At 53.7% G+C, this 20,703-nt stretch overlaps 1 protein-coding gene across 5 annotated transcripts in view; it reads right to left on the bottom strand.

Moving 5' to 3' along the window:
- Positions 1-20,703, bottom strand: part of TMEM266 (transmembrane protein 266) — a 148,928-nt gene that overhangs the window by 31,901 nt on the left and 96,324 nt on the right. For 4 of the 5 annotated variants that reach the window (XM_015142762.3, XM_001104538.5, XM_077938096.1 and 1 more), the window contains 4 exons: positions 16,532-16,686; positions 13,137-13,210; positions 3,538-3,594; positions 2,295-2,433 (listed from right to left, as the gene is read on the bottom strand). In XM_015142762.3, coding sequence (XP_014998248.2) covers positions 2,295-2,433; positions 3,538-3,594; positions 13,137-13,210; positions 16,532-16,686 — 425 coding nt within the window. 5 annotated transcript variants of the gene reach the window in all.

Below are 20,703 nucleotides of genomic sequence, written 5' to 3'. Positions count from 1 at the left end.
GCCGCCGCCTCCTCAGATCTCTGCTGAAGCCAGTTCACACCCAGGGTTATTTCGCAAGAGTAGTAAATTAACGTCCATCTGTTCACCAGCATGTCTCTCTCCTGAGGCTCCCGGTGGCTCCGCGAAGCCTGACGTGTCAGGAAAAGGGCGGGACAGTTGGGAAGAGTGTCACAAAGGGGGCTCTCAAAATCCATTAGTCTGAGGGTGTGCAGCTGTCCACAGCTGGAAGAAAGACCCAGAAGGCGCTGTTCCTACCCTGAGCGGGGTGGATGTTCTCATGGACAGAGCCCAAGAACAGGGCCCTGAGCAGACTGCAGGGAGTGAGCAACCGAAAGAGTGCTGGTGGGTGTCAGGGGTCCTAGGCTCCACTTCTGGTCCTGAGCCTGATTCACCAAGTGACCCTCATCCTTCTTTGCCTCAGTTCCCCCATCTGTCAAATGACGGGGGTGAACCAGGTGATCTCCCAGAGCCTCCCCAGCCTTCCGAAGGCTTCTGAAGTGAGACCCAAACACATTCCAGTTTGATGAAGATTCCCTATTAGGGGACTCCTGACAAGATGTCAGCATCTTTATCAGGACCAAATCCCACAGTTTTCCCAGGGTGGAACACAGGGTGAGGCCCAAGGAGAGGGAGCCCACCCTGAGGATGACAGCTTCTGCCTTGCACCTGCTGGGCAAATGCTGGTGGAATAGTGTCATGGCTACAATTTCTATCATCTGCAATCAAAATTCAGGGCTGGAAAAGACCGTGGCATCTATCCCAGTGGTTTAAAAACTGTGCTCCAGAAGGCCTGGCAGTTCCTTAGAGGTGCCTCAGAGGGCAAGGGAGAAGACAAGGAGGTGGGCTGTGAGGCTCCTCCACTCCAAGTCAACCAAAGCAGCTCCACTTGCAATCTCTTTTGCAGATTGGGTATGATTTTGCTGAAGAAGGCTTTGCTGTCAACCAAACCAAACCAACAAAACATCCTGGGAACCACTGTCTATACAACCTCCTGGTCACGCTAGGGGGATCTCTATTGGAGGCTGACCAGCCCACTGTGAGTGGCTCTGTTCCTTATCTGGCTGATGTGGCGTGGGCCTCTTCTTCCTGTCCTCAGGGACCAAGGACAACCCTCTGGAGCCCAGTAACTTGAGTCTTCCCTCTTCTGTAAGATGACTTCAGTGACCTGCCTGTGTCATCATCCTCTGGGCTACCCCCCACCCCGAGTATCCTGCACCATTCTCCAGGGGTGGGTTTTCTGTATCCCAGGTCCTCTGGGCCACATACTCTGGTCTGTCACCACCGTCTGGAAACACAGGAGCCACCCAGGTCAGGGCACAGCTTTCCAGACAAGGGTGGCCCAGTGGGGAGGCAATGATAAAGCAATGACAAAGGAGTGGACCAGATGCTTTCTGTGAATGGAGACCCAGGGCTGGAAAGGCATGTCACTGAAGATGACAGAAGCACAGGCCAAAGGCCAGCCCCTGCCAGCATCTCTCTTCTCTACTTGTTTGCAGGTCAACGGGCTTATGGGCACCCAGCTTGCCCTTGGTGGACTCAAAGGTGAGACAGAGCCTGTAGGGAGCAAGGCCTTGACTAGATGACCTGGATAGAGCCAGTGGTGAGGCTGGAGGCCATCGGGGAGCCAGCAGCAGGTGTGCACTGAGACACTCAGGGTGTAAAAGTCTGCTCCTGGCCGGGCGCGGTGGCTCACGCCTGTAATCCCAGCACTTTGGGAGGCCGAGGTGGGCAGATCATGAGGTCAGGAGATCAAGACCATCCTGGCTAACACGGTGAAACCCCGTCTCTACTAAAAATACAAAAAATTAGCTGGGCGTGGTGGTGGGCACCTGTAGTCCCAGCTACTTGGGAGGCTGAGGCAGGAGAATGGCGTGAACCTGGGAGGCAGAGCTTGCAGTGAGCTGAGAGCACACCACAGCACTCCAGCCTGGGTGACAGAGCGAGACTCCGTCTCAAAAAAAAAAAAAAAAAAAATGTCTGCTCCTTCCAGAACGACAGGCCCTGCTCTAAGGGCTTTCGCGGAGGCTGGCCCTCCAGGCTCACAGTAAACAGCTGCATGGGAATGAACACATGGCCCCCAAATGGGAGTTGGGAAGTTCAGCGTGTGCATGCAACACCTGGGCAGTGTGCGTGACGGTGAGTGAGCAGGGACAGCTGGCCCCTCTCCCTGCTGACAATTTCACCTTCCACTCTGATGCCAGCAGGGCGTACCCTCATCACACAGTGTCTCCTCTCAGTTGACAGCCCAGTTTCTGGAGCAGCCCCACTGACCACATCCCCCTCGGGCTACTCACCATCAATGACCCTCTTCACCCTCCAGATCCGGAGCATGATGATGAGGCTGATGGCATCCCAGGGGCTCCTGGGTCCATTGGCCACAGTGGACGCCACCATCGGAGCCAAAGATAGGATGATCACAGCCCCGTCAAACACCTGTGAGAGGAGGTGCATTTCAGTGCCCTGGGCCCTGCCGAGTGATTGGGACCAGGGGTCAGTCAGGCAAAGCAGCTGGTGCTGCTCAACTTCTCCAGCAGCCCGGGGCCCCACCAGAAGGCCACCCCATCCCTGGTGGCCCCTCCTGACCCTCCTGAGTCTTTAGGGGCCTCCTCCTCCTAGATGTTCTCCTGAGTGCACTCTGTCCTCCAAGCGACCTCAGCCCATCTCCAGCCCTTAGTTCAGATGGCCTTGGGCTGTCTTGCCCCTTCTCAAGATAAGGCCTGCATTCTGTATCCCAGACCCTGGGCAGAGGCCAAGCTGGATCCCTCCCTGGCAGAGCAGGGGCTGAAGGCAGGCTCAGGGTGTCTCCTTCCGCGGGGGGAACAGAAGCCTGGAGCCCACATCTCAGCTCTGTCCAGTGCAGAGTCTCTAACCCTCCAGGGAGGCAGGGCTAGGCAAGAAGGGGGCCCAGACTGCACAATGAAGCCTTGGGCCCCGCCCTTCCATCTGCCTGCTCCAGCCTGGCCGTGTTCTGAGCCATCCATCAGCCAGGCCCACTGTGTCAGATCCCAGCACTGAGCCAAAGAGGTTGAAACCTAGATGGAGAGGTGAGGAAGGAATGGGCAGCAGATCCTGACCATCTTGCCTTGCCTGTGTGCACAACACTGCCAGTGACAGCCGGGCCTCCCTGACCTCGTCCCACCCATCACGCCCCACCCTCGCGGCAGGAAGCAGAAAGGAAACCCAGCCTGAGAAGCACGTTGGCAGTTTCCCACTCAGCTTTCCATTTAGGGTGAATGTATTTGTTTTAAAACACATTTCAAAAGCTTTTCAAATTGATTCAAATTGTAAAATTTTGCAGAACTTCAAGGAATTCTGCATTCCTTTTAACATTCTAAAGAAATGTTTTAGAACATTCTTTTGCTGAAAACAGTCTCAGTTCCCCCTCCCTGCCCCACCCAACATGTGCGGCCACAGAGGTCAAGTGGGAGAAGGAGTCAGCCTTTTTGATGGTGTCCACTCTGGGATGGATGGGACATGATGTTTTCCAGCTTCCAGGATGGCTGAGTGAGGGCTTTGGGGGTGGACATTGGTCTTTACCTCTATTTTGTTTTCGATGTAATCCCAGATCCCAAGCACCACAATCCGTAGAACAGTCTGAGGAAAGGAAGTGAGAAACTGATTATTCTCCAGGTCCTCGTCCAGCTGAGAAGATTCCAGAGCTCAGCATTCAGAGTTCTGCTTCCTCATTCAGTAAAAGGAAAAGGTCTTCGCCATCTCCTAAGCATTTCTCAGCCCCTGTGCCCTCTCCACTCCCACTGCCAGTGCCCTACCTCCAGCCTTCGTAGTGGGCACACCTCCTGCTGGCTCCTCTGCCTGCAGGCTCAGACCCCCCCTTTCTGTGCCATCCCCTGGGCACTCCTGATGCCATCTTCAGTGCTCCCTGTACATACAGAATACACTCCAAATCCCTCGGAAGGATACTTAGGACCCTGCCTGCCTCACCTGTGTCATCTTTTGCCACTCCCATCATGCTGCAAACCACTTACGAATCTTCAAACATACAAGCTCTCTCTCTCATGGCTTTGTCTTTGCATGTGGCAAAAACTGCGGTTGACTCCCTTCTCCACTCCTTGACCCCAAATCTCTTCCCTCCTTCCTGTACAATAACTGAAGCTCCAGCATGGCCACCCAACTAAAGACTACATTTCCCAGCCTTCCTTGCAGCTGGGAGTGGCCATGTGACTACATTCTGGCCAATGGCTAGCAACCAGAAGCACCAAGTACAACTTTTAGGTTGTGCCCTTAAATGAATTAGGCTCCTCCTCCTTCTGTCTTCCCAAGGCCTAGAATTGGGTGCATAAGTGTGATGGTGTGCCGTCTTCAACCAAGGAGGGCCAGGCTGCAAGACAGAAGCCTGCTGGGTCCCCAACAGCCCCAAGCCTTACCTATCCACTTAATGTATTTTTCCATGAGAAAGAGATGGACCTTGCCTTGTTTAAGCCTCTGTGTTTTGGTTTTCTTGTTACAGCAGCTTGGCCTGTGCCTGAGCCAGCAGGGCTTTCCCCTTCCTGTCCTTCTGGCTTAAACGTCACCTCCGTGAAGCTCTTGCAGACTCCCCGGCTCAGCTGGTGCCTCCTTCCTGAGTGTTCCTATGGTCCCTGGGAGTCACCCTCCCACAGCACTTCCTTGTACCTTGTGCTGATTCCCTCCCCATCCCCCAGTGGAGGCTCAAGGAACCTGGTCTGTGTTCTCTCTTTTATCCCTAACACCTGGCATACAGCAGCCACCAGGCAATTATGCACTGTGGACAGATGAACAACGCGTGCATGAATGAATAATTCCTGAATGGTACTGCCTTCAGGAGCGGTTTCCTCACCAAGAGGACATCTTTCTCCAAAGAAGCCTCTTAAATGCTGGTCCCGTAAGATGCCGGTACATTTGTCTGCAGGCTCTTCCTTGAGCCAAGATGACTTTAATTCACAGAGATTCACACCAGATGGTGCCCCTCTCCCTCATGCCTGTAGTATAAGCCTAGCTTTTTGAACTCTGCAAAGCTGCCCGGAGGATCATCACCCACAGCTGTTATGCCACAGAAAGGCTTGGCTGGTAAAATCCAGCTCTTTCTCGTGAAGGACAATCTTGATTTCTGTGAAGGGATGGGAAGGTGAATGCTCATCGGGGACAGTCATGTCTCCTTCTCTGAGTACCGAGAGGAGCACATGGCAGCCCGAAGTCTGCTCCTCTATAACTTCCCGGCGTCTGGGTGGGTGGCCCCATGCTTAACTGCAAGACACCTTGCAGGGGTGGGAAGAGAGCTGGGTTGGGGGGGCCACAATGTCTTGAGATCATAGCTCAATAATGGGCTGGTTGTGTGGCCTTGGGCCAGTCAAATCCTCTCCCTGGGCCTCAGTTTCTCCTTCTGCCAGAGAGGTGGGTTACATGTTGTAATTCTTCCAATTATTTATGAGAATAATATCTGCCATCTACTATATGTCTGAGTGCCAGACCCTGGGTCAGCCCTCCTAACATGTGATTCTCATTTTACAGAAAGGGCCAGAGAAGTTAAGGAAGCTGCCCATAGCCACACAGCAATCAGGAATGAAGGCAACATTTGGACCCAGAAGTTTCTGGCTCTGCAGAGTGTACTCAGCTGTGTAAGAACACCACATAACAAGCAGGCATGATGGCTCACACCTGCAATCTCAGCACTTTGGGAGGGCGAGGCGGGCGGATCACTTGAGGTCAGGAGTTCAAGACCAACCTGGCCAAATGGTGAAACCTCGTCTCTACTAAAACTACAATCATTAGCCGGGCGTGTTGGTACACACCTGTAATCCCAGCTACTCAGGAGGCTGAGGCAGGAGAATTGCTTGAACCTGGGAGGCGGAGGCTACCGTGAGCTGAGATCATGCCACTGTACTCCAGCCTGGGTGACAGAGAGACTCTGTCTCAAAAAACACACACACGGCCGGGCGCGGTGGCTCAAGCCTGTAATCCCAGCACTTTGGGAGGCCGAGACGGGCGGATCACGAGGTTAGGAGATCGAGACCATCCTGGCGAACACGGTGAAACCCCGTCTCTACTAAAAAAAATACAAAAAACTAGCCGGGCGTGGTGGCGGCGCCTGTAGTCCCAGCTACTCGGGAGGCTGAGTCAGGAGAATGGCGGACTCCGTCTCAAAAAAAAAAAAAAAAAAAACACACACACACACTACATAATAATATGGTTTCTTTTGTTGCTGCCCAACTCCTCTAATTGTGCTGAGATTGAAACTTAGTGTTTGTCTCCTCTGAAATGCTACAATAGCCATACCCATCCTGAACTCTCAATTCTGGAGTGTCCAAAACAAAAGTCCAGGCTGGGAAGATGGGAACGGGGCCTGGTGCAAATATAATTTCTGCTATGGCAACTGCTCCTCCTCTTTCTCCCCCTTCTCCTTTTAAAATGGTGGTAAAATACACATAACACAAAACCATCTTAACCATTTTGAAGTGTCCAGGTGGTGTTAAGTACATTCACATTGCTGTGCAGCCATCACCACCATACACCTTTAGAGCTTTCTCGTCTTCCCAGACTGAAGCTCTAGTACCTGCTGAACAGTAACTCCCTATTCTACCTCTCCCCATTCTACTTTCTGTCCCTATTAATCTGACTCCTTTAGGATCCTCAAATAAGAGGAATCATCATGCTTCTTTAGAAACAACACTCTTCTTAGCCGAAAAAGCAGAGGCCCAGGAGTGAGGGGTGGAGGGAGCTGGCCAGGCATGGGACTCAGCCAGCAGTGGTTGAGCAGGAGGAGGAGGCAGCAGACAGTGCACCCAGAGCCTCTGTGCCCCACAAAGGAAAGAGACTGGACGGTTTTATGAACCAGAGCAGTGCCAGGGAAGCAGGTGAAACAGCTAGAATCCCAGCCGCTGCCTTCCCTCTGTGCTGGCCCGTCCACAGGGGACCCATCCTCGGAGGCCTGGCTCAAGCCCCACTCTTCTGGAAGCCTTTCCTTCCTAGCTCAGCCCATGGAAACACAACAGCAAGAGGCCGCTGTGGAGAGGGCTCAGGAAACACCTCCCAGCCAGGCCTCCTGCTAGTGATGGGGAAGCAGTGGCTCCAGGTTAGGGTCAAGGCCAGAGTGACCCTGGCTCTGAAACACGCCACCTGCTGGCTTTTCCCCCCTCCGCAGCATCCTTCCCCTCCCGACACCTTTGCCGAGACCCATTGCCCACGGAGGCAGGGACACAGCCTCACTGCCCTGCCCCACACAGACCAAGCAGAGTCTTACACCTCTGAAAACACGGGCTGGACTAACCCACTGACTGCCTGTGCTTCTCAATGTGCAGCCAAGGACACCCCGCTTCAGCAGCATTGGGGGTTTATGTAAAACGCAGATTCCTGGACTCTTGTAGAGAGCCAGGATATCAGAAACTCTGGGCACAAGCCCCGGAATACGCTTTTTAAACAAACTCCCCTGGAGCACCCGATGGAACCACAGGGACCTGTAAGGCGACCCTGCTCCAGGTTACAACAGGAGACCACAGGTCCACAAGCAATAATGAGAAAGGGCGTTAGATGGGGAGTCAAGAGTCTGGTCCTCTTTCTGGCTCTGACTGTTCCTTACTAACCACCTGACACTGGCCGGATCTCTGGACAGATCTGGGCTGAAAGCAGATCCACGCCTGTGTGCGGCCACCTCCAGAGCTGCTCCAGCAGCGAGGCACACAGCTCACTAAAAAAGCAGAGTGATGATGAGGGATTGCCCCACCCCCAGCCCCAGCCCCAGGGCCGTGGCCTTGCAATACAGGCCCCTAAAAGTTGCAAAGGGCTTTTGAAGGAGCATCTGACGGAGCCGGAATCCTCAGCTTCAGTCACCTCCTTTCCCACCTGGGGCTAAGGGTTTTCAGCCTCCTTCATCCCAGTTTTGCCTTCAGGAGGCTGCTCTGATAAGCAGTGTAGGCTAGAGCCTTGGCAAACACTCAAGGACGGTGCCATTTATTGAGTATTTATTAGGAGCAAAGTTTTTATGCCATTTGAGAGACGCAGAAACTGAGGTGTGAAGAGTGGCTGGTGAACCTTCTGGTCCCTGGACCCCTCTTGCCTTCCGCCTCAGGTGCCCTCATCTTCTGTTCCTGGTCAAGCCCTGCTCTCAAGAAGGGACTCCCCTCATCTCTTCCAAGGGAAGGAAACGCTGTCTTCTCTGAAGGAAGGGGTCCAGGCTTCAGGCCGCAGGACAGGAGAGGGGGAAGTCCCAAGCCTTGCACCTGGTCCAGGCCCTGCCTCAGCCAAATGGAAGAAAGGGCTCCTGCCCCTTCCTGCGGCCTGAGGCCGAGGCCCTCCCCTCAGCAGAATCAGCGTATTTCCCTGGAGAGGAGCCTGATGAGGTTGCTAGAGTTTGGAAACCTTGGGAGATGCAGGCGGAAGTAGCTGTTAGTCTATAAGCTGGTTTTGTGCACATTTTTAAAAGGCAGAGGAAGATCCCTAGCTCACCTCTTAGTGAGCAGAGTGGGGGCTGGACACCCCTGTGCCCTGCAGAGCCATCCCCACATGGGGCCCACCAGCCAGGGAGAAGGGAGCAGCCATGTCTAGCCCCGAGCCTGCGGCCTCCCAACACTGCCAGCTACACCCCCAGGTTGGGGGCGTAGGGTGGTGTGTGGCTCAGGGGAGCAGGCTGGTCTAAGGAACAGCCACCATGGGTACCAGGTGCTGGAGGCTGACCCCTGGCACTTCCTTAAGAAGCAGATCTGCTCTTGGACAAATTTTCCCTGGGGTTAAACTACAATGGCAAGACGAAGGCGTGGATTCCAGGATCCAACTACAAGGCCAAAATAAGAAATGTGAAGATCTGTGTGGTAGTTGACACTGTCACTAGTCTCACACTGGTAAGGAGAAGAAAAACAGTGGCTGTTGCCTGTAATCCCAGCACTTTGGGAGGCCAAGTGGGGAGGATCACTTGAGCTCAGGAGTTTGAGACCAGCCTGGGCAACATGGTGAAACCCCGTCCCTACAAAAAAAAAAATATAAAAATTAGCCAGGTGTGGTGGTGCACGACTGTAATCCCAGCTACTTGGAAGACTGAGGTGAGGGGATCGCTTGAGCCAAAGAGGTTGCGGCTGCAGTGAGCTGAGATTGGACCACTGCACCCCAGCCTGGGTGATAGAGTGAGACCCTGTCTCGAAAAGAAAAAAAGAAAAGTGTGCTGTGCTACATCATGGATGAACTGAGAAAACATGCTAAGACTCCAGTCACAAAAGACCACATAGTGTAAGATTATGTTTACATGAACTATCCGGAAGAGTTAAGTTCACAGAGACAAAAGCAGATTACTAGCTGGCAGGGGTGGCGGTACAGGGGGCAGGGGGAGTGACTGCTACTGGGTATGGGGTCTCCTTTTGGGGGTGATGAAAGTGCTTTGGAATCAGGCAGAGGTGACGGCTGCACATCACTGTGTGGGTACTAAATGCCACCGAATTGTCTGCTGTAAAAGGGTTATGTGAAGAGAATTTCACCTCAACAGAAGGAGGAGGATGAGAGGGAGAGGAGAGTCAGTAGCTGCTGCCACCACTGCCTGAGGCTCCTGTCTAGAAGGCCAGCTGTGGCTCCACTTTCTCTTCTCCCAGGGAAAGAGCTGGGGCTGCCTGGGCCTTTCCAGACCCCAGGGATGGGGCCAACACCCCACAGCCCACACTGGGTCCTGCTGCAGGGTGGCCTGGCCTTGGCCAGGAGGCCCCAAGGACTCCTGCAGTCTCAGGGGAGGAGCAGCAGTCTTCCCAGTTCCAAGTGGCCAGCTGGGCCTGGCCTCAGCCAAGGGCAGGGCTGTGCTTTGGAAGAACTTTTGCACAATTCTCCATCTGGATTGCAAGGCTCTGTATATTCTTGGTGCTGAAGGGCCACGTGAAGTGCAGTGACCCTGCGTGACCTGGAAGACTGGGGCCCAGGGAGTCTCACAGGCATCCACTCTCACCTTGGACCCCTGCAGGGACCCCTGCACAGCCTGCCTGATGAGGGGCACTCTCACCGCTTTGACAGCATCTATCTCACTGTCAAACAGCTTGGCCCATTTGAACAGACGTCCTCAAATGGAGCCCAAACCAGCCTCACCTTCCCCTTCTCTGGGCCTAGCTCTGTGACCTGGGGCCAGCACAGAGCACAGTAGCCCGTCTTCCCAGAGTGGCCTGCAGAGCTCTGGGGTGGGCAGAGGCCCACTCATCCACCCAGTGGCCTGCGCCTGGACCCACCTGCCATTCCTGCAGGCCCTGGGCAGGTTTCCACACCTCTCCAGGCCTCAGTTTCACAACTCATAAAATGTCCTACCCACCTTCCAGGACTGCCCTAAGGCTCAGCTGCGGGGGGGGTGGAGAACTGCCCAGGACAGCAGGAGCCCCGGCGGGGTGACCTTCTTGGAATTTCCTGTGGAGTGATGTCCACTCCCTAAGGCCAAGGAGGCTTACAGTGCCACCCCACCCTCGGCCCATAGCCACATCCCTGGGTATTAACCAGGAAAGAACTGGCAGACCTGAAGGGGTGGCACTCATTTCTCCCAGCTGAGGAGGGGGTGCCAGTCATCCTGGGTCTATAGTCTGAGTGATCGCTCGGTCAGACTTTCTTTCTCAGGTTCTTCCCAGAGACCCCTGGTCCCTTCCCACCCTGCCAGCTTCAGGGTCTCCGAAGGATGCAGTCAGGGGCAAGAGACCAGCTTAGGAGCCCAGAGCCCTGGGTCCAGTTTTGGTCTTAACTGGCTGCGTAACCCTAGGCTGCTCTCCTTGTCTGTGCAGTATTTTGAAAGGACACCACTGGTATGGTGAGCAAACACGCAGGCTGACCCACCATCCTGGCCCTTCCTACTAGGCGTCCCAGTCACTGTGAGGGGCACAGACATGCTCACATGTTTCCAAACTGTCTGGGGGCAGGGGACCTCCATGAGACCCTTCCAGTAACAAGGTTCTCACATGGTTCTTGTGGGCACGCAGCAAGACCACGGAAATTTGCGCTTGCTAGTGTGGTGTGAGCTGTGTGTATATTCCTGCAGGTTCTGTACCTCATTCATTCGTCACTCGATCCCCATGCACCGGCCCTCCATTCATGCTGGGCAGAGGGCACTGGCAGGGCCGGACCCTGCTACCTGTCGCCTGGCTCCACCCCCTCACCATCTTTGACAAGGTCAAGGTAACAGAGCCAGCCCTTCCTCCTCAGCCTCCTACAGACCCTGCTCTCCCCGCTCAGTTGTGGGAGGACCCAGCCCCTTCCCTGGTTTGGGGGTGCCTGTGGGGGACTCTGAGGCTGCGATTCCTGTGCACAGGGGTTTGTCTGTTTCAGGTGGCTCGTCTCCGGCAGTGACGGGAAGGGAATGCCAAATTAATGCTGGGCAATAAATTCTGCAAAAGCCAATAAAACCAAAGCAGAGGGATAGAGGGGAAGAACCGCAGCAACTGATTAAACATTTTTGTTGGCAGTCACAGACACATGGCACATTTTCCAAGGTTTGCATCAAGGAGACATCTGGCCATGGCCCATGTGTTTGCGGGAGGGAATCCTGGCCAGGCAGAGACAAGGGGCCAGGGAGGGCAGGACCCACGTGGGGGCTGTAAGCGGGGGAGCAGGCCCTCTGCTCTGGGGGCAGGCAGAGGTACCTCCAGGACAATGGTCTCAGGGAGGCAGTTAGGACCCGTCCTGGGAGGGCAGTGCTGGGATCTGCCCCCTCCATCTGAGCCTCAGGCCCAGGCTCACCGGCCAGCTCCATGGGCTGCAGGAGGCAAGGCCCGGGAAAGGGAATGTTCCATGCTTGGAATGCCTGCTGCCCGGCCCACCACACCCCACACCCGGAGTCAGGATTCTAGACTCAAGACCCAAAGCCCAGCTCCCTCCTGATTTTTAGGGAGGGTGGTGGGGGGAGAGAGAGACAGAGAGTGCAGAGCCATTAGGTAGACCAGAGGGGACCCACAAGAGGATGCTGGGACTCCTGACTCCCAAGGTTCCCTACCTCAGTGCCTCTGCCCATGCCACCCTCTCTCACAGCATCCTTCCTCCCTTCAAGGCCCCCGGTCTTGGGGTCCCAGAGCCCCCGTGCCTCAGGTAGAGCAGCTCCCGTTAGTGTGAGCTGTGCGTGTGTTCCCAGAAGGCGCTGTGCCTCACTCGTTCCTGCCTTTCCCCAAGGGTTTGCTGAGCCATGCTGAAAGGCCCACGGGACTCTGCATGGGCTAATATGTACCCATAGCAAGGATGGGATGCTGGAGGGTGGAGTGACACAGTGGCCTGCTGACTTGGGCCAGTCCTAGGCTCTGTTAGGAAAAACCAGTTTTCTACATGAAACTCTCCTGTCCTTCAGTGAACCTCTAGTGCGCACAGGGCAGGATAAAGCCCTGCCTGCAGCAAGCCCAAGCCAATTCCTCCCACACCCAGATGCAGGCCAGAGTCTCACTGGGACAGCCTGGAACTGCTCAAAGGAAGTGTCACTCACCCCCATGCAAAAACAGAGGAATGTGCTGCCCAGGCACGTCAGCTTCTGCACCAAGCCCAGGGGCCCGCGGATCTCCGGATCTCCGTAAACTTTCCCCTCCCCTCACCACAGAGATTCGCACTTGGTCTCTACTAGCCGACTCCAGCAAAGCTGACGGGGGTCCATGCTCCCTGAGCCCCCATCTCGGAAACACAGCCTCGCACTCACACTGAGAGGCATATCTCTCAGCCCCATCAGACCCGGGGCCCCTGCAGGACCAGGTCGGGTCCACTGCCTGGCCCTGTGACCCGGTTCCCCCACCCCCTGCGTGCTTCGGCCCCAAGGGTCTGGCCAACTGTGGGCCCAAGGCCACAGCCACAGCATCCCAAGAGCTTCCCTGTGTGGGCACTCGGCTTCAGCCTCACCTCCCACCTGCTCCTTACTGGCCGCATCCAACACTGGCTGCCCCTCGATGCCACACTCAGTCTCACGTTCACCAGCGTCATTGGCACCCCCTCACCAGGAGAACACCTGCTCATCCACTGGGGTTCCTCCCAGGGTTTTGCTTGCGCCAAACCCCCCTGGCTGGGTCGGGCTCCCTGTACCATCTCCCCCCACAGAGCTCAGCTATCTGTATTGTATCTCCCTCCCAGCAGCCTCAAAGGCTAGCGGGGGACCTGATGCTAGAAACCATTTCAAGAAGTAGACGTTGGTTTTCCCAGGACAGGAGTCACCCAACAAAGGAGGTGACAAGGCCACAGTCTCTACATACCTCTGAGAAGAACACGGACAGAATGACCAGGCTGATCCAGTGAATCACGCCAGCAAACTGGAACGCGCTGGAAACTGCAATGGACACGATAAGGACCAAATTTGAGGAGCAAGGAATTAGGTGCGTTGCTATGGGGGCTTCGCAGCATCCATCCAGACCTCTGGGACCCCAGGGCCCGCCTGCGTGAACATTTAGATCTGGTGGAAATTGGGTCAGAGAGCAAGGGCAGCTTTAGCTGGCGTCTGCAGTGAAGGCGGTAGGAGATTTGTGAGACAACAATGCTCTTCTTCTTGCCTCCAACCCAAGGGGCTGCTTCCTTCTCCCCGACGGGCCGCCTCTCTGAGCTCCTGCTTGGTCTTTGGTGGGCTTTCGGCTGTAGCCAGACTGTAGGAAAGAAACCTTCCAGAAGGGGCTCAGGAAGACATTCACGGCTTTTGGGCTGTGTAGGCAGCTTCAGTCGAGGCCGGATGGGCTTTTAGACATCCAGCCCACAGTTCACCCCCAAAGTGCTGTGCACAGTCAGGGGACTCTAAATGAGCTCACTGTGACTTTTCGTTCTGGAAACCGAGTGGCAGAGACGGTGGTGTCGGCCAGGGTGTTTTGGAGAGAAGGCTGCAGTGAGGACTGGCAGGGGAGCCAGGTTTGGGGCAGAGGTGTCTGCCTCCCTCCCTAGATTAGCAGAGCCAGTGGGATGGGGTCTGCTAAACTTCTACGTTGCCCTGCTTGCCCCCAGGTTCTGGAGTGGGAGTGAGAGGAGCCATTGGCCCCTGAGGGTTCCCGCCCCACCTTTCACCAGCCACTCCTTAGAGTTAAGGCATTTTCTTTGGAAAGCCCTTTTAAAATACGTGAAGCCACGGCCAGCCTTCGAACCCTGGCATGGCATGGTTTTTAGCCAGCAAGGCCAAAAGCAGGATGCTGGGGCCTAGGACAAGGGTCAGGTGAGCTCTGATGGAGACTGGGTGGGAGGGATTGCCCCAGAGGGTAGAGGGCTCCCCAGAGGCCTAAAAGAAATACTAGTGGGATACTGGGGAAGAGCTGAGATGGGGTGAGGGGCAGGAATGCTGCTGAGAACATGCCTGCTCTGCTTCCTTTGTGAGCTGCCGCCAGGCCTGCTTGGCACATTGCTCAGAAACCCCCCAGGGCCAAGGGAAAGTGCCCAGTGCCTTCAGCGGGGAGGGCCAGACTGAAACAGAGGAACCCACAACCTCTCCCGAAGCTCTGGGATCTGCAGACCCTGGGGGTGGGTAGAAGTCAGGTCACAAAGCATAGCCAGGGGAAGACAGCTGCAAAACCAGGTTCCAGGTGGGAGACTCTGAGGCCCCCTGGCTTTGGGCCAAGGCAACCCTTAGAAGATGAGCCTGGAGTCAGGCCACATGAATACCAGTGGGAACGAAGAGGCTGAGGCCCATGTGACTCCAAGAAGACCTCCAGATGATTCTGAAAACATAAAATCTCTCCCCATTATTTCTCAAATGAATTCCTGTGCCTTTTTTTACGGTTTGCTTTAGAAGAGCAATAAATCTCTGATTGTGTGTTTTATGGAATTTAAGATGCCTTTTATGAGCTGCTATTGGATCTCCCACCAAAATCAATCTCCTGGATACTTAATTTTAAGCAAAATTCCAGTGTCGGCTGGGTTCTCAGTTCTCCTCAATACCTTGTCATAGCCCGAGCAGCCGGGGGCCCCGAGGACAATCCGCCACGGGCAAAGAAAGGCTCCGTTATGGGCAGGTCTCATAAAAAGCAGACAGTACGGGTGAGTGGGAGGGAAAGTATACAACATGGTTTAATTGAAGACAGGTTGAGTGTAAAACCAGTACCGGTCACTTTATGCTAGAAGATCCTTTAATTGGAACCAAGGGGCCACCAGCTGCATAAAACCCAACTAGGCTTATCAGACAAAAGCAATTCTGTGCTCACCATTCATCCTCTCTCAGAGAGCAGAGAAGGCTCATGTCACTTGGAGGGAGCTTGGACAGACCCTGAGTTCACAGGATCCCATAAAGGAGTTGAGGGCATTTGAGAAAGGAAGCCCAAGACATCTGAATGGGTTTGGGGGTGACTGGATCTACAGTCCTGGATTTTGCCAGTGGAAGGAAAAGAAGTCTCTTTGGGGCTGATAATTGTACCTTTTATTATTATCATTTATTTATGTATTTATTTATTTATTTGAGATGGGGTCTCACTCTGTCACCCAGGCTGGAGTGCAGTGGCGTGATCATGGCTCACTGCAGCCTCGACCTCCCAGGCTCAAACGATCTTCCCACTTCTGCCTCCCGAGGAGCTTGGACTACAGGCGTGTGACACCATGCCAGGCTAATTTTTACATTTTTTGTAGAGACAGGGTCTCGCCATGTTCCCCAGGCTGGTCCCAAACTCCAGGGCTCAAGCGATCCTTCCACCTTGGCCTCCCCAAATGAGATTACAGGCATGTGCCACCACACCTGGCCTGTGCCTCGTTTTAAATTTGCATTTGAAGGATCTACCTTTTGAGTCAGGGCAATACAGGTAACCAGGAACTGCACCAGAAACCACTAAGTTATCCAAAGTCAAGAGGCAAGATACCTGCCCCTGCCCCTCTGGTGCGACAAACAGCACGGGGTAGGCCTGGTGGGGGTAAGCGGTGGATCCTCCACTCAGACAGCAATGTCACTATGGGACATCCAGGACAGAAGAGGTGGAAGACAAGGTTTAACGTGAAACTAGGACAAATACCAAGAGGAAGAGAACTGGCCAAGCAGTTAAATGACCTGGTGCCTTGAAGTCCCAGCTCCAATACCTCTTACTTAGGGCAAGTATCTCACTTCTCCAAATCTTAATTTGCCTCATCTATAATATGGGATCATATCCATCTTGCCCATCTCACAGGGTTACTGTAGTGTCAAATGTGCGGAAAATTCTTTAAAAACTATCACCATACATATAAATCACACTGCCAACTCACAGCTGGATAAAAATACCAGGAATCTTATCATTGTGGTCGCTGTCGTAAGTAGTTACTACAAGCTGAGATGCCTCCGTAAATGGGAACTCTCTTTAGACTACAGAAAATTCCAACCTGGAAAATCCCAAATGGGAGCAATTAAAAAAATGCATACAGGGGTCCCCAACGTTTTTCATCTCATCCGTTTCTGATCATGGAATGCTGGGGAGAGGACTGCAGAGGCCACATTGGGCAGAGAGGGGCAAACTGAGGCTGGGGGTGACAGAGAGAGAAGCTGCCAGATGTATTTCCTCCCCAGTGGCCATCCCCATGAGCCCTGGGGCCTGAGGCTGGGCAGCAGCATCGGCGGGGGCAGATCACGGCCTGCAGGTTGGGGACCCCTGATGAATGCAGATGCACATTGAATATTGACATCATATGTATTGGCATATGTATCTCTCTTGCTACTCACACTGGAGAAGCTTTATATCTATTAGAAGTTCCAGAGTCAGGAGAATCACCACCAATATTACACAGGCTACCAGGAAACTGTTGAGACTTGCACTGAGCAAAAATACCTGCCACACGGCTGCTCTCTTCCCACAGCACGGCTTCAGCCAGTTAGACCTGCGGGGACAAAAGTGGGGAGGAGAGAGGCTAAGAATGGGAGGGGACAAGAGGGTGGGCCCCAGTCAAAGCCCTGCTCTTAAACCCACCAGCGTCACTCCTCCTGGGCTCTCTCCCTGGCTCTAGGCTTCATGGCGAAACACAACCTTATTCAAGAGGCTGGGGAGCATCATAAAGGGTGAAAATGTCTCATTAAGAAATGGAGCTGGCCATTTTTTTTTCTTTTTTCTTTCTTTCTTTTTTTTTTTTTTTTTGAGACAAAGTCTTACTCTGTTGCCCAGGCTGGAGTGCAGTGGTACAACCTCAGCTCACTGCAACCTCTGTCTCCCAGGTTCAAGCAATTCTCCTGCCTCATGCTCCCAAGTAGCTGGGGCTACAGGTGCATGTCACCACGCCCAGCTAATTTTTGTATTGTTGTAAAGATGGGGTTTCATCATGTTGGCCAGGCTGGTCTCGAACTCCTGACTTCAGGTGATCCACCCACGTCGGCCTTCCAAAGTGCTGGGATTACAGGCATGAGCTACCGCTCACAGCCGGGCTTATATGCAAACCTGCAGCTCATGCATCTCTGTGCTTCAGTCTTCTCAAAGTTGAGAAGGGTATGAGACCAACATCTGGTGGGTTAGTGGACAGTCGGCCTAAGCGGCAAGTGCAGCGTGGAAACAATGTGTTATTACTGCACTTCTGTGCAGCTCAGAATGCGGTGACATGGGCTCTGGCATTTGGGAGCATCTCAATTTGCCTTTAATAAATGCTCGATGAATCACTGAATGGATTTTCCATTTTTCAGCTATAAAAAGGAAGATTTGAACTAGATCGCTGTTTTTCAAAGTAGGCTGCGTGGAACACTAGTTCCACAAAATGCTCATAGTTGTTATTTGATGCAAAAGTTTCCATGATTGGGTATGTTTTGGGAAATTTGGGTCCAATGAAGTTAAATGGCTATTTTTCTCTGTGGGGCGTTTTAGGGCCTTCAATATGCTCTTATGCATCATCATGGTCCCAAAGAGACTGCAGAATCAGGGCTTTCCAGACTTGCTGGACCGTGACACCCTTTATCACAGAGTGAGAATCTGGCGAGACTAGAGTTCCACGGACTTTCAGGGAAACCTTTGACTGTATGATTCTGGGCATCACAGCAGAGGTGAGGCTGCTGCGGACAGACGCTTTCCTGAGCAGGTCTGGAGGTGGGAGGGGTCACGGAATCTGAGCTGGATGGGCTCCGCAGGGCACTGGACACCCTTCTCTCAGGAGCACAGGAAAGGCACCTCTGAGGGGTCTGGGGAATACAGGGATGGGGGAGCTGAGCTCAAACCACACCGGTTTGGTAGTTTAGGCACAAACAGGACCTGCCTGCCTCCCTTGCTGAGGAAGAACTAGGCATCCTGAAGTGGCAGCCACAGCACCAGCCCGGGAGGCCACGCTTCTGGCTCTGCCTTCGGCCACCCTGGGGCCCCGCGTGAAGGCTCCTCACCACTGTGGCCTCCGCCTCCGCCTCCCCATGTGTAAACAGGGATAACGCTCCTGAACTCACAGGTCACTAAAGTTAAACGAGGAAACTGATCGGCCCTGTAAAGACAATGCAGCTGAAATGGATTTTGGTGATGATGGCGACGACGATGATAAAATATGTGATGGCCTGAACACGGGGTTGTGAAGGGGGCTCTGCCCTGAGGTGCCCCCTTCTCTCGGAAGGAATAACGTGAATGCTTCAAGGAGATTTCGTCCTCACACTCCATCCAGGGAAAGCCTGAAGGAGTCCCCTGCCATTGGAAGGACAGACAAAGTTCACAGCTCTTCAAGAAACCTGGTGGGGCACTGGGCTTATTCACGTCATTCTGAATATTTTCTAACACCTCTGGGAATGATAGGCCCCCCGTCCTCAACTCTGTGGGGAATGCAAAGACTGGTGTTCAGTCCCCAAACTCAGGGAGCTGCTTCCAGAAAGACAGGTAGGAGGACATCAACAGGCAAAGGAGGAAGAGGAAGAGGCCATTTTGGATGGGGCTGTGGGGGTGGACGTGAGCCCTGCAGGTCCAAGAGTATGGGGCAAGAGATGAGGAAACCAGCCAGGTCAAAAGAGAGGGTTTTTCATTAAGGGACAAGCAGAAAACAGGAGAATGGTCTGTGGGGGCCAGATGGTGAAGGCCATCGATGAACACCCTCGTCGCGCACTGCAAGTGGATTTCAAAGTCCATTGCAAACCACTTCTTTCTGCTTTCATGCTGGCACAAGGGGCCAATCTTCACGCAAGGGGCTGCAGAGGAAACCCCAGACTGAAACTGGGAGGAGCTTGGGCGGGTTGCCAGATCAAGCGCAGGATGTCCAGTTAAACATCCCAACTTCACATAAACAATGAGCAATTTTCTAGTGTACCCTAAACATTGCGTATGATAGACTCATACTAAAAAATGATCTGTTGCCTATCTGAAATCCCAATTTAACTGCGAATCCTGTATTCTTATTTGCTAAAGCTGGCAGCCCTAAACTCAAGAGCCGAGGGGTCCAGAGGGGGCCTGGTGAGGGCGACTGTGATTTGATCAGAGAAGCATAGGAACCCTGGGATGCAGGCAGAAAGCCAGGATAAGCTGGGGAAAAGCGCATGGGAAGGCCATCTGTCCGGAGGGGCAGGAGGGAAGGACCTGGCCAGGGAAGCCAGGTGCTCGGATGACAGCTTTGGCCCTGCTGGGCTGGAGGCTCACAGAAGCCTAAAGCTGCTGCCCACAGCAGTGCCAGCGGCACGGTGCTCCCGTCCATTAACAAGCCTTTGCATTTTAAGATATCCTTGGCTATCATCACTTGGCCACCCTCCTCACCTCCTGATTCTTCCTTCCGGCATCACCTACTCCCCCCGCTTCTTTTCCCAGGATGTGACATTCCTGTCTCCCCTTCCGCCAGCCCCATTTTCATCCTTCACACCTCTCGCACCAAGTTCACGCTCAGCCTCCAGCCACCTCAGCGCCTCCGGAAGCCGGTTCCCCTGCCCTCTGCCTGCTCACTCCTCCCTGACGGCTCTAGCATGGTCTTTTCTAGGGCCCAAGGACACCCGGTTCCAATTCCACATTCTCCCCAATGCCCATTCCTGTGTCTGTGGCCCCTAAAACTGATGCCATGTCATTGTCATTTGAAATCTGAGCCAAGCACCTTCAGGCAGTTATGAATAAAAAGGGCAGCTGCCAGGGCCATCTGCCTGGGCTGGCCAGCAGGAAGCCTCATCTTCACATTCCACAGAAGGCACCAGGCATTTGTTCACCTTCATGCCTTGGACATCCCTAAGATACTGCTCCTTCTACCCCAGAGGAGGGTCCCGAAGGGAGTAGGAATGAAACGAAGCATTGTATGCAGGAGCACTAGTTCCGTGTATATTCAGTTCCCTATTGACAGGAGACTCAGATCATGACCTGCTTCCAAGGGAGGAAAAGCCAATTTATATTGCTGTTTGAATGTCATTTTTTTCTTTTTCCTTTTTTTTTGTTAGAGAAACTTACTAATCACATCAGGTGGTTAGCGAGAAGCTGCAGGAGATGGGCGTCTGGAGTTACCTGTGGTCTGAAGTCAGCCCATAGTTGGCCTGGCCCTGCCACCAGAGCACACTCCTCAGCCTCAGGGAAGAGTCAGGTAGAGGACCGGGCAGATGGCAGGATTCGAATGCCAGGCAGGAGATGACGGCCTTGAAGTCAAATGAACGCTGCCCCCACCATGAGCTAAGGTAGGCAGTGTGATCAAGAGAGGCGAAAATCCCTGCTCTTGGGCAGGTTACGCTCTAGTGGGAGAGACGGTCAGGCAATAAATACAACAGGTTATGGTGTGCTACAAGGCGACGGTACCATAAGGAAGACACACAGAGCTGGTGGAGGGATTAGGACGGGTAAAGGATGAGTTGACATTATGGTGGTCAGAGCAGGCCTCAGTGAGAAAGTGACATGGGAGAAAGCTAATGCGGGTGAGGGGAGAGCGATTTAGTGTACATGGTTGAAATGTACACTACATAGGGACTGTTTCTGGTAAAATTCTATT

The sequence above is a fragment of the Macaca mulatta genome, chromosome 7 (genome assembly GCF_049350105.2).
Source record: "Macaca mulatta isolate MMU2019108-1 chromosome 7, T2T-MMU8v2.0, whole genome shotgun sequence".
NCBI lineage: Eukaryota > Metazoa > Chordata > Mammalia > Primates > Cercopithecidae > Macaca > Macaca mulatta.
The sequence above is the reverse complement of the archived record's forward strand: the minus strand, read 5'-3'. Positions and strand labels throughout refer to the sequence as shown.